Source organism: Hetaerina americana, unplaced genomic scaffold (assembly GCF_022747635.1).
Source record: "Hetaerina americana unplaced genomic scaffold, ioHetAmer1.1.p SCAF_7, whole genome shotgun sequence".
Classification (NCBI taxonomy): Eukaryota; Metazoa; Arthropoda; class Insecta; order Odonata; family Calopterygidae; genus Hetaerina; species Hetaerina americana.
Genome location: NW_027287316.1, coordinates 75,901,280 through 75,914,135, shown reverse-complemented (window position 1 = coordinate 75,914,135; position 12,856 = coordinate 75,901,280). Strand labels below are relative to the sequence as shown.

General features: G+C 40.2%; 1 protein-coding gene across 1 annotated transcript in view; it reads left to right on the top strand.

Moving 5' to 3' along the window:
• The window catches only part of LOC139696878 (uncharacterized), a 58,012-nt gene extending 46,672 nt beyond the window's left edge, over positions 1 to 11,340 (top strand). Inside the window, exon 4 of the mRNA XM_071595758.1 lies at positions 11,115 to 11,340. Coding sequence (XP_071451859.1) covers positions 11,115 to 11,340 — 226 coding nt within the window. The remainder of the gene's footprint in view (positions 1 to 11,114) is intronic.
• Positions 11,341 to 12,856: the final 1,516 nt, after the last annotated feature.

Below are 12,856 nucleotides of genomic sequence, written 5' to 3'. Positions count from 1 at the left end.
TTACGACAGTTCACCTTAACGCATGAGATATAAAAAAATAGGTAATTATAATCTTTCTGAAATATTGGCTCTTAAACTTTCTCGATCTGCGTAATATATTGGCGAGAAAAACTTTCCAGCGACCAGCTTCCTGTCTTCTCTCTTGCTAGAGTCGTATACAAGAATTTTCACTCGTTTTTATAAGTTATTTCAATTATACTTTTTTTGCTTCAGGATCAGACGCCACATTTACTCTTCCTTTTCATTCTTTCAACTATTCTCCTCCCATAGGGTTCAACATCAAAGGAAAAATTGAATTTTCCTCTGATGATATTCTAAATTCTCCCTATCTCAGTTAATATCCCTTTTCTATCGCAGAATAGACGCACAGCATTAGAATACAATTCAAATTCTGCGGTAAATTCCACAACAGTCAATTTAGTGAATCCACTCGCCGATATGCGCGGACAATCGAGAAATTTAGTGGAAAAATCGTTCAGAACGGGATGTCCACCGTGAAATTTATTGCTCGCAGAAGAGGAACAGTGCAGTAGGTGGTGGAATCAAACTCCTCATGATAGGTAACCCTGATGAGTTTGATGCATCACTGAGTAATTGAGTTGCACCGTTTATAAAGTAATCCAACGAATCGGCTCTCCTTAGCTTGTGGTCGAACAACATTTTTCTCTTTTTACGCACATATTGAACGGAAGAGAATTTTTCTTGAGTCAGTCGGTTAACTGATTTCTATTCGAGTCGATAACTTGCGCATCCGCATGATAATCTCTCAGCATCTCAATTTCCCACTGTCCACTGCACAGTTTAGGCAAGTTGCTTCTCGAGAAACAATCGAATTATGGTTAATAATGTGATTGAAATAACTGGGTGATTTGGGTTGATCTGCACTGAAATAACTGTTCATGTTTGACATTTCTGGTGATCTTAGCAAGTAGCAAAGAATATTTAGTTGGACTCGTATTTTGGACGAAATAATTATCCATTATGTCACCCAATCAAATTAATTATTTCTATAACTTTGATTGGGAAAGGGAAATGTAAATGGTGATGGAGGCTTAGAACCTATTTGATCCTTCGACTGCTGGTGTTTGACTCATGAAGATATTGTGGCGTTTGTTCATTTTTATAATATCTATTAAGAAAGGTATTCATTGAGATGAGAAAATATTATTTAATTTGAGGATTGTGGTTGCTCTGGCACTAATATACCAATTTTTGTTCGCACACACCAAAAACACTAAGCTCTCATCCGCTATTTTTTTTGTTTTCGTATCAGTGGCCAATTATCTTCAGTAGCAGCAGTCATGATTGTTTCATAGATAGTTTTCCCACGTCGTTGAAAATATTTTTAGATAATCTTTTTCGTGTAACCCCCACGACTAAACGCTAAGCATTGGAGTTATATATTTTCATCTTCGTGTATTGGCCGACAAATGTTTTGGTTCAGCAGGTCGGTGAAAACCTAAATCCATATATAGCGGAATCATAAAACGAAGTGATTTTTTTTCTAGGTCAGCAATTAGATAGTTGACTGGCGAACAAACTGAATAATTCTTACTGTATATGCTGGCCATGGAGAACTTTATTGCGAAATTTTATATTCAATTTCATTTGTTCATGAAAGTTTTCATGTATTCGATTGTTTATCTTTGCATGCGCCTTTTGTTTATTCATTTTATATGCATACGTTAAAACTAACCCATGCTCGTTTTCTTGTCTTCGAGCAATCCTAATAATTTTAGTCGATATGTGAAAGAGTTTCTGTTCATTCCAGCGTTGGCATCACCAGCGCTGCTGCGGAAGAAAGGTTGTTGGCATGAAAAAAATGTTGGTATGGCGATAAAGTAATTGACTGCTAAATGGGTGGTCCTTTTGGTGTTAACGCATCAAAAATTGCGCTATTGGCATCGGAGTAACCGTGCTACTACAATACGAAGGTTGGTTTGATAGGCGAGGGTAGAGCTCACCTAGCACTAAGCATAACGGGGTGTGAAATTCACACATCAGGGTACACTGGGCCAGTTCCAGTTTCTTTACTTATGCGCCATGTGGTTTCTCAGGTTGATATAGTACCAGAAATATCTCACATCATGGGTGGAGCTGAAGGTGCCCAGAGGTGTCACCCGAGAAAAAATAATGTATACGTGTAATAAATAATGGAAAAAATATGCCACGATATCGTAATTTGAAAAAAAACCTAGCGGTTTAAGCTCGAGTTGATTTGACGATCAGAATAACCGATTTCTACTCGAAGATTAGCGGCCATATGTGGTCAATTTTAGCGCTGAATGTTTAAGTAGTCAGTAATTTTAATTATAGCCTTTTAATTTTTATAAATTTTAAGCGTAAGAAAGGATGAACAAATACCACAACATCTTCGGGGGTCGAGGCACTTAAACGATTGAAGGAGTGAGCGAATTCGGTGTTCTGAATAGTGAACACTTGGCTTCACCCCGGGAATAAGCTAAGACGGTATCATGCGGTCGAGTGCAAGCACTGGATGGACGGATCGTGTGCGAAATAAAATGAAAAATCTCTGGTTCCCGTCCGTCTGGCCTGGACGTACCTTTTCGTACCCACAGAGAGCTCTCTCAGCGTCCCTTTCCAAGAGGGAGGGACCTGATCTCAGGGGACGGCAGGCGCGCACATGACATGAAGGGAACCAGACAAGAGGGTATGGGGCAGGGGGAGGGTGGGTGAGTGTTGGCTAGGAAATTTCTCCGTCAGCAGCCTCGCCTGAAATCCTCGATTCCTCGTCCCACTTTGGCCGTAATGAATCCGATGAACAGACGCGCGCGACGTCCTACCCCCGTTTCCAGTCTGGGGACGGCCCATTTTTTTCAGTTTAGAGAGAGAGGGAGGTAAAAAAAAGGAGGAGAATCGTAAGGATTTAGATCGCTAGTAAATCTCGGAGAGTGCGTTGCTCGCGCGATTCCTGGAAGAGGAACGGGAAAATGTCTCCGGTGGGGGCGACCGTCGGCTCCGTGGGAGGCCTTGACGGGCGGTGGGGCGGGAGGGGGGGATGAAGGGGGTGGAGCACATATGGGGAGGAAGCGACATTGTTTTTTTTTATTTTTTTTACACTACGGAAGGAGATCGTCTCTGATGGGATTGGACTAGGTACCTCACCGTCTCTCCGTGCAAATTTCATTTCTTTTTTTTTCTCTCTCACCGTCGACGGGTTTCGCGGAATCTACTCGATTACGAAGAAGGTGCGTTCTCTTCTCGTCTGCTGATGGAAGGAATTTCGAATAGATGTTTGCGGTGCCCATGTGTTTCACACCGGCCAGTTTGCATTACTCTTTAGAAAATAACAATACGAAAATTTTCGCTATGAGTACACAATATCACTCTTTTTATTTGTTCTATTCTACCTACCTACCCTACTGTAGTGCACTGGACTAAAGTAGGGTAGGTAGGCATCTTAACGGCTCTGTTCCGGAATCTATGCATTAATGTACACCAAGTACCTTTGTGCACGTTAATACAGTAAGTCTTGAGAGGTCAAGTGTCGGCGAGTGTCTCCCGCAGCCACAAGCCATAAGTCAGCTTGCAAAATCCTTTAACATTTCTCACGCAAAGTATTACAATTATATTGTCTTTTACATCGTTCGATATATATCTATTTGCTAGGATTGTACATATTAGTGTTACATTGCGAGTATAAAAATAATCCCCTGTAAAAACATTAGTCGACCTTTCACAGAATACATTAAAAAAATATGGCTTTTGAAATTGCTTTTTGTCATGTAAATTGACTAGTAGTTAAAGACTCGTAATATCTAGTAAATTTAACTTGAAAGTTTATACACTGGCGGGAATACACCCTGTTCCTACTATAGAACAGCGTTTTCCAAATTTTGCAGACCCTGATACCGTCTATTGAAGACTTTTTAGACGTTGATGCCGGTTAATTTAATAATTATTTATTATGGCACCAGGCACAAAACTTAAAAAAAATCCTTACAGTCCAGGCGAACGGACAAGCTAGTGAAGAAAACGGACATTATAGTTTTTTTAAATTGCTAGATGTTTTAGGGTAACGTTTAAAAAATATATTCTGTCTTGTCTCAAGGAAAGATATTGGTTTGCGGGTTACACTTTGGGAAACGATGCTATGGAAACGTCTGGAGCAAATAAGATGAAACTATTCTTTGGATATCTTATCGTTTGTGAATGAGGGTGTTTTGAGGTGATCCTTATAATGCTGAAGTTCTTCACCATTAACCTGAAGATTGGATGATTGCAGCCGACCATTCTTGCCTATCCGGTGCTTGTTTTAAGCCTTGATAGCCTTTCCCCAATAGTTCCCTCTTGGCATGTGCATTTGTTGCTTGATCTTATTCATAGGAATAACCCTCCTATTTACCTTTATGATATTTTCCTCACAAATCCAGTGTTTCTCAATTTATTCACAAACCATCTGGTTCTTACATTAAATATACTACTCCCCTTCATGTCTTCTATATATATCCTCATCACTCAATTTTTCCCTCGTTCGAATCTTCAGCTTCCGCCTACAGCGCCATGTTTTAAAGGCATCTATTCTTCCCTCATCTAGTTTTCCAATGACTCATGTCTCAGATAAGACGCGCGTGTTTTCACCTACCAGTGCCCCTTAACACCTGTATTATCTACCCCCCTGTACTATCGAACGGGGAGGATTCAATGGCTTCGGATAGGATTCAATAGAATCGGCTTTTGAAAAGGGGATGACTTTGAAATGATATCCATAATGTCACCATGGTTAATGATCATTTCTTCTCATAAAATTTAGAGCTATAATTTATATAAATTTGAATATTTAAAATAAATAAATATAATCATCAAAGTAAATGCAATGTTTCATAATGTATTCCGATAGAATTTCTCGAAAAATTGGCGGTAGTTCCGTTTACCGCTTCGTGTTATTTCAGTTCCAGTATCCCTCAGCTGTATTTGAGAAAGAAGAAGGTGCTGGATCCTATCGGATGTGTCTTTATGGGGTGTTTTAATGTTATTCACATTATCTCGTTGTTTTTGACAATCGGTCAGTTAGTACTCTGATAGATGCACGGTTTTCTAAGAAGCCCATGCGTGTGGGAAGACCATCGGGCAACTTTGGAGCGCCACCAGGGCGTGAGGGAGTTTTTGGCTCCGAGACTTCCTCCTGGATCGTGACCTTTTGAAAGCTGCACCCTCTTTCCGACGCGGAAATCATGCTCTATGGAGCTGATTCATTCGTTTTCTTTCTCGTTCAATTTCGTTCGTTGATTCGTTTCTATGAAAGTTTTCTTCTTATACTTATGATCAAGAAAGTTAATTTGCGTAGTAGGCTCATTAAATGAATTAATTATTCTCTACTATGTATCAAAACAATTGCATTCCACTTGGCCTCTTTAATGACCACACACATTCTGGATAAATATCAATTCTTCTTTGGAAAAAAGCCTTAAAAATTTATGCGGATTAGTATATATATATATATATATATATATATATATATATATATATATAAACACACACATTTTACGTTTCGACAGCCGTGCTGTCGAAACGTAAAATAACAAATTGTGAGTGTCCTTTCTTTGTGTCTCTATATTCTAAAAATCTACATCTGTGTTTTTATATATTTGTGTGTCGCCGAAGAGCGTTCCATTTCGAAGATATTTTATATATATATATATATATATATATATATATATATATATATATATATATATATATATATATATATATATATATATATATATAAAATAATGTTTTTTTTATTTTGTATACGAAAACTGAAGTGAATCAGATGATGAGTGCCGTCGACGATTTAATCCACAAAAGTTGCCCATATACCGAAAAATGCTGAGAACCAATGCCTTAGGGCTTCCTGCTGAACTTAGGACATAGTTTCCATGATTGTTTGATGTCCTTGAATTCCCCTTTGAATTCCTTTGGGCATAATGGCATTTTTCCGATTCGCGTAATTTCGGGTTCAGTTCCATTTGGTGTCTACGACGTTTCTGATGGAGGACTTTGAATTTTTGTAGTTATTTGGCGCATTAATCAATGGCTTTCATGAAACAGTGAGGCCGATTCAGAACGTATATCATACGTGGGACAATACATGAGAAAACTATATATTTGTGTGAAAATGTGAGTGCATGCTTTTCGATTAACGATGGCTCGGTTCTGCAACCTCGGAAAACTCTGAATAATGAAGGGGCTTAGAGACGTTTAAATAGAGACCATTATCGGGGCAAATAAGTTGCCTCTTTCTGAAATTTTTGTAATATTGAGATCTGTTGGACGCAGAAAGTTAAATTTGAAGTTTTTATTTGATTCTCTATTGACTAACAAGTAAAATCCCTTAGCTAAAAAAAATTCTGGATAAACTTATAGTTACCACGCGTTAAAGTCTCCCTTGTCTTTTATAATTTCGTTCGAGAGGGAATCATAAAAAGTTTTGTTTGTCATCATTTTAATCGGTATGATCCCCTTCCTTAATAACCCACGTACAGAGGGTGGGGATTGCGAAAGTGTTCTCCATTCTATTGCGCTCTTACTTACCTCAATTGTTCATTGCCATTTACTGCCTTTGTTCCTAGCCACTTCCCTTATTCTTATATTGCCTTAATATCTTATTCCCTCTATTAACCTCTGAACCAGTGGTATTGCCCTCTGATTCGCTTCTTTTCGTCTTATCACTCGTGAGTCTTAATGAGGATAATAGGTCGTCTAGTTATGTTACCAGTTCTTGAGTTCATTTTGCGTGCAGAAGTTGTAGCAGAACTTTTATGATCTAATTTCATCTAATGCAACATATTATCTAATTTATATGTAAATGTGTATCTAAAATAATTTAAATCTAACTTCAATCGTTAAAGAGATGTTTATATGCGGAATGAGGCGATCCAGTTCACTTAGGAATATATTTTGATGTTATAAGGCGGCTGGACTACCTCAATGGTGACAAGAAGTATGTTGGAACATTTCAGTGATGAATTCTGTGAGTCGGCTAGTAATTTATTTCTTGGAGGATAGATCGCGACTACATGAGTCTATGTCACCTTAGCTCACTTATCAATTATGAGTGATAAAAAGTATAATGTAAGACCCATTCCCGCTTAATTCTTTAACAGATTCATTAATTAAATAAGCAGTTTTTAAGGACTCATAAGAGGATTTCTTGGCTTTTAAAACTCTAAAACTCTTTTTGGGCTAGTTCTAAGGCGCCAAAATTTGAAACGACGCGATCTCAGCCGTTTTTTCTCACAAGTTATTTAATATCATTTTTTTAAAATGCGGGAAGGTGCTGTAATGTTAACTCTATTACAACTCATGTATCATTGTGCACGTGATATCTGTTGTTCGTGAGAACCACGTGTATTTCTCCACCATTAAACCCCAATTCTTCTTCTGGAAATCCTCAACTGCTATAAGAACGTATATAAAATCTTGGATTTTTTCGACGTCCATTTCTGCGAAAGCTAACACGGAAAAGCCCTCATCGTCATAGGATGGAATGCACTGAAGGCCTTATATTCAGAAAATTTTATCAAACTCTCACCCGCATGACGTCTCGATACAATCACCTAAAAGGAGAAGTCATAAGGGTTTGTTCATCGCATAAATCTACCAGCCGACACCATACATCGCATCATATTACTCTCTGTTTGTACGTACAAGAAACCTGTCCATTGTTAGAATTAGCATTGTTATATTAAAGTGAATTAAAATCAGTTAGGTATGCTGATGACCAAGCTTTAGTTTGTCAGTCAGCCAAAGGGCTGCAAACATTGCTGAGTGAATTGGAAATTCAGTGCGACAGGTATGGGATGAGAATCAATATTAATAAAACAAAGGTTATGCGATTTTCTAGAAAGAAAAAGGCCAAGCTTAACATTAAAATAGGAGGGCAAAAACTAGAGCAGGTAGAACAGTTTACGTATCTCGGTAGTGTTTTGGACCAACACGGTCAAAGTAGTAGGGACGTAAGGAGAAGAATTGCGCTTGGCAAAGAGGCTTTCACAAGGAGGAGGGAGTTGATGAGAGGGATGTTGAGTAAGGATATTAAGAAAAGACTAATATGGAGCGTAGCTATGTGCGACGCGTAAACATGGTCATTGAAGCAGGAGGATAGACGTAGATTGGAGGCTTTTGAAATGTGGGTGTGGAGAAGAATGGAGAAGGTGAAATGGACAGAGAAGAAAACAAATTAAGAAGTACTTCGTATGGTGGGCGAAGAGAGGGGTTTGCTGGGAGAAATCCTATGGAGGCAGGAAAAGTGGATGAAGGGGGTATTAACCGGCAGCGGGATGTTGAAAACTGTAATAGAGGGGAGAATGTTAGGCAAACGAGGAAAGTGAAGGAACAGGATAGGGATGTTGGACGGGATGAAGGAAGTACTCAGAGATGAAGCGGGACCTGATGTAGAGTAGGATTATGGATTTTGTGCTTTGTTAGGAGTCACAAAATATTTATTTAGTAGCTATGTCCATCCAAAAACCTACCTTAACCGGTAAATTACGCTAATGATAATTAAAATGAAAATTAACTCGGGAGTTTAGTTTCAAATCCGAATCGAAGAAATTAGAATGTAAACCGTCCGCACGCATCAATCCTCCACCATTCTGTACATTTTTAATTCGCACTGCCTTTCCGTATCTCCTCCCTTCAATCCTTCTTCTTCTTTCGACCTCCGTTCTCTTAATCCCCTCCTCTTCCGTTGCTCTCGCTCATTCAATCGCATTCGTCCGTCCACCACTGCGGACTCCGCTCCGCGAACCGAGTCACTCGATCGTGAGGGGAGGGAAGTGGGGGGGGAGGGATATTCACGTAAGCGATTCACGTGCCGGGTCGGGATCTCTGTGGGACTCCGCCAGACTTGAAAAAACCCCATACCCGTCCCAAGGAGCCATCCTAGTCGCCGATGCGGAACGCCCTCCCCTCGGTATCCAACTCCCCAGCACACGCCGACGGTTGTGCATCTTCCAACCGGGAAAAATAAGAGGGTTCCCTCCAACCCGCTTCGATTGTTCTCGTAATTTTTCACCCCCCCCCCCTCCTCCTTCCCTCCCTCAAGAGAGAAGGCATTCATTCTTTGAATCGATTGGAATTTTTATTCCGATACCTTGAGAGGATTCTCGTTCGATGACACCACTTATCAAAGTGAATTTTATGACAAAGTACCCATTCAAAGAACGTGGAATATTTTTTTCATCTCCTTGTACCCCATTTTTTTGCCTTTTACCGTCAGCTTCTTGTTACTTCTTTCGTTGTGTGATTAAAGCCTTCGGGGTTCATTGCCACCACTGTTACCAAACCTAAGATTGGTCTGATAGCCGAGGGCAGAGCTTGCCCAGTACCAAGATCTACGGAGGATGATATTCATACGTTAACAGAGTAATAAGAGGAGCAAGTTCATTATTCCCCGTACCGCCTATGGTTTTCTTGGAAGTTCTGTTATCCGGAAAATAGCACAGCTTGGGTGAAGCTGATGGTGCCCAGAGGCGTCATTCGGAATCGAAAACGGGTCTTCAGTATACATCCAAACAGTACTCCGCAAGCCGCCGCAGGGGGCGTGTGGCGGGGAGTGCTAGGTCACCACCCGTGTAAGACAATAAAATCACATGCAAAATCAAAGAATTCATGTAAATCTACACCCGCAGAAGCGTATACATAGTATATTCATGCGAAAACCTTTTTAACTTACACGCATGCAAATACATATACTATCAACTAACATACACATGCACCGACGAATGTAGTAAAAATCTACCAAATAACGTGGAAATGTGTTTACCTGCTGAAGGAAGAATGAATTCGAAATACATGCTGGCGGAAGACTTTGTCCAAAACAAGTGTTAAGTTTACCCACTAAAAAAGTTCTTTGTTATGAGAAAAAGGAAGGAATAAAAATGAACCACATCCATTTACACGACAGACTCCATCATACCAAGACAGGTCATGTAGAATTGGAAAGTTAGAAGGTGGAAGTTTTATGAAAAATGGACGTGCAAGCCATCAGCTTCAGTTATTCCATTTTTTTATTCCTAGAGAAATTCCAGTTTTGAGCACTAACGAATAAACAGTTTCAGCATCAGCGACAGGAATACCATGTGGATCTGAGTGTTGCGGTGGCTAACGTACAGGTTTCACACCGACAGGGCCCGGGTTCAAATTCTGGAGACAACAAATATTTTTCAGTGGTATCTCGATCCCAACTTGAGGTGTTTGGTGGAGAGCAATTGGAGTGAGTATGATGTCAGTCGGATGGGACGTTAAACTGTGGGCCACTTGGATTCTTTCGACAAGAATAGGCTAATGCCGACGCCGGGTTTCTCTCCACCCTTCCTTTCCCAACTATCCTAATGGCGCAAACTACCTCAGCTGTCGTGCGTCTTCCATAAAAAATAATACTTCCACTACAATGCTGATACCCCGAACACTATTTCAGATCCAAGAATCCAAGTCTCCACAGGAAGTTGAGAAACTTTGGTAAAATTCTAAAAATTTAAGCGGAAAACGCAAGTATTGCGTAAAACTCTACCTTGTACATTAATGTATTTCTTACCTTTTAAATTTATTTAATTTATTTTAATGAGTACTATAATTATGGGTTAGAGCCGAGGAATAAAAGTGATTGTGATTAAGTCAGGTTTTTAGATAATCTAGCATAAGTTAGTCAGGTTATGATATGCGGATATGATTTGGGTACTTAACATTAGCGATGTTAGGGATGAAGGATGGAAATTAACCACAAGAGAGCAAAAGTAATTTGATTCTCAAAGAGTAGGAAAGCTAAGTTTAACATTGCTGCACTCATTTTCAAGAGGATGTGTGTAGTGTTTTGAGAATTATGTATGTAGAATGATGAAGGAAATAAGTTGGACGGTGTAGAGTACAGAAGAGATTTGAAATATACCTACCTTAAATAGATAGAATATCTTGAATGAGTAGAATGGATGATTATATATGATATTGAACTTCATTTCCAAACTTGTAGTGGTTTTCATTTGTGGAGCACTTGTTAGATGATAAAGTTTCTTGTGAATGTTTGCTTATGTACCTGCTACCCACCCTGCACTCCTCCATGGTTACTATGGGAGCATCTCTAAAGTGAATTCATCCTTGTTCGCCCGCAGGTCCCACCTCGTGGCGAGCTCTTCCAGCATCAGCCTCGCTGACCCGGACCCTGCAGGCAAGGAACTCCCGCGACACCGCCGCTCAACCGTCACGGACGATTCGCCCAGCGTGTCTTTCACTCCTTCCGATGTGCGGCCCCGGCCAGGGGGGGCGCGGAGGGGCAAGGGCGGGGGCGGGCAGGACGGAGCAGGATCCCCGGCCGCCCCCAGTAAGGACGAACTCTGATAGAGCGCACCTGGCACGGGAAATACGGGGGTGGCTCAGAGGGTGGGAGAAATATTTGCCCTCGCTCTGTTGTCCTGGAGAATTCATGTCCACGCGGCAAAAAATAATGAGCTACGGTAGCCAAATGTGGTGGCTTCCTGAGTGTGTATGGCGAAGGGTCGCTTTGGTTCGACGTTTCCCCCGCTTCGCCGCTGGCTTCTTCAGGAGCCAAATCAAGAAACGTTGAGTCGATTCTCCACCATCGTCATGGGTTACCAACCAATCAAATGATTCGCTTCTAGAAACCGTGAAATCTATTCTATTGTAGTCATGCCCTCGAAGTACCCTTGCCACACACCCTTTTTTGTGGATCGCTGGGCATTAATGTGAATTTAGATGTACTTCCCCACCCTTGCTGTCTTCCACTATTTGCTGTTCGTAATTTATCCTTGGCTTTTCTCCCCATCATGTTTCCTTCTATTATAGTCTACGTTTAACTTTGATAAGTCAGGGAATGTCCAATTAGTCATCCATGTCTTCTTTGTTTAATGCCCTCAATGTGTTCCTATCTCTGCCCACTCTTCGAATACTTCTGTAGTTATTATTTTGCAATCCCGTTTTCATCATTATTCTGTAGCACCACATTTCTGTCGTTCCTTATCTCCTTTTCTCTGCTTGCTTTTCCCATAGTATTCCGATTATGATTACTATATCCTGTCCCCTCTTTCCTCGAGACTCTTGCTGTCTATAGAATAACTCCACTGGTTCCAGGGTTGATGTACCTCCTCTTATTAGGAGATTGTGTGTCCTATTTCGATAGAAGACCTAAATTTTAGTTTTATCTTGTTCTCTAGGATTCCCTACACTGTGGATCAAGAGAATTACTGTGGGGAGAGGGGAAGGAATTTATCATGGGAATCGTTCGGTATTGAAACTGTTATAAAAATTCCAATATTAGCTGCATTTTAAGCGTTGTCCAAATTTATCAACCTAGTGAACGCAAACAGACTCATTAAGTGAATTATCCGCGGTAATTATTTTGCGTCAATGAAATTAACGTCATTGCATGACCGAATGGGTCACGTAATTCATTAACTACATTGAATGTGAAACTTTAATCAATTAAATAATCCAATTTCTTAATTACACGATTGTAGGAACTACTTGCGAGGATGACATTAAACTATTTGTAAGATTCACCAACGTTGGTGCAAACATTCCCTTCACCCAGTTCATCCACTTCATCCTTCATCCACTTCACCCAGTCATTTTATTTCGGGAAACTTTTTTCCTTTCACTAATTTCATTCATTCCTTCCTATTCCTTTCGTACTCCTGTCGCTTACGTCGGAGACATGCTTTATTTCATGCATGCTGCTCTGTTCCTGAGACTAATTTTGTTTATCTTGGTAAAATTTCGACCACTTACATCCCATCCCTTTTCTCCTTACACCTCATTTCTTCTCTGAAACCAGGAACTCTTTATCTTACATAACTGTATGGTAAATCGACTCCGATATATTCCCCAACGCATCCAA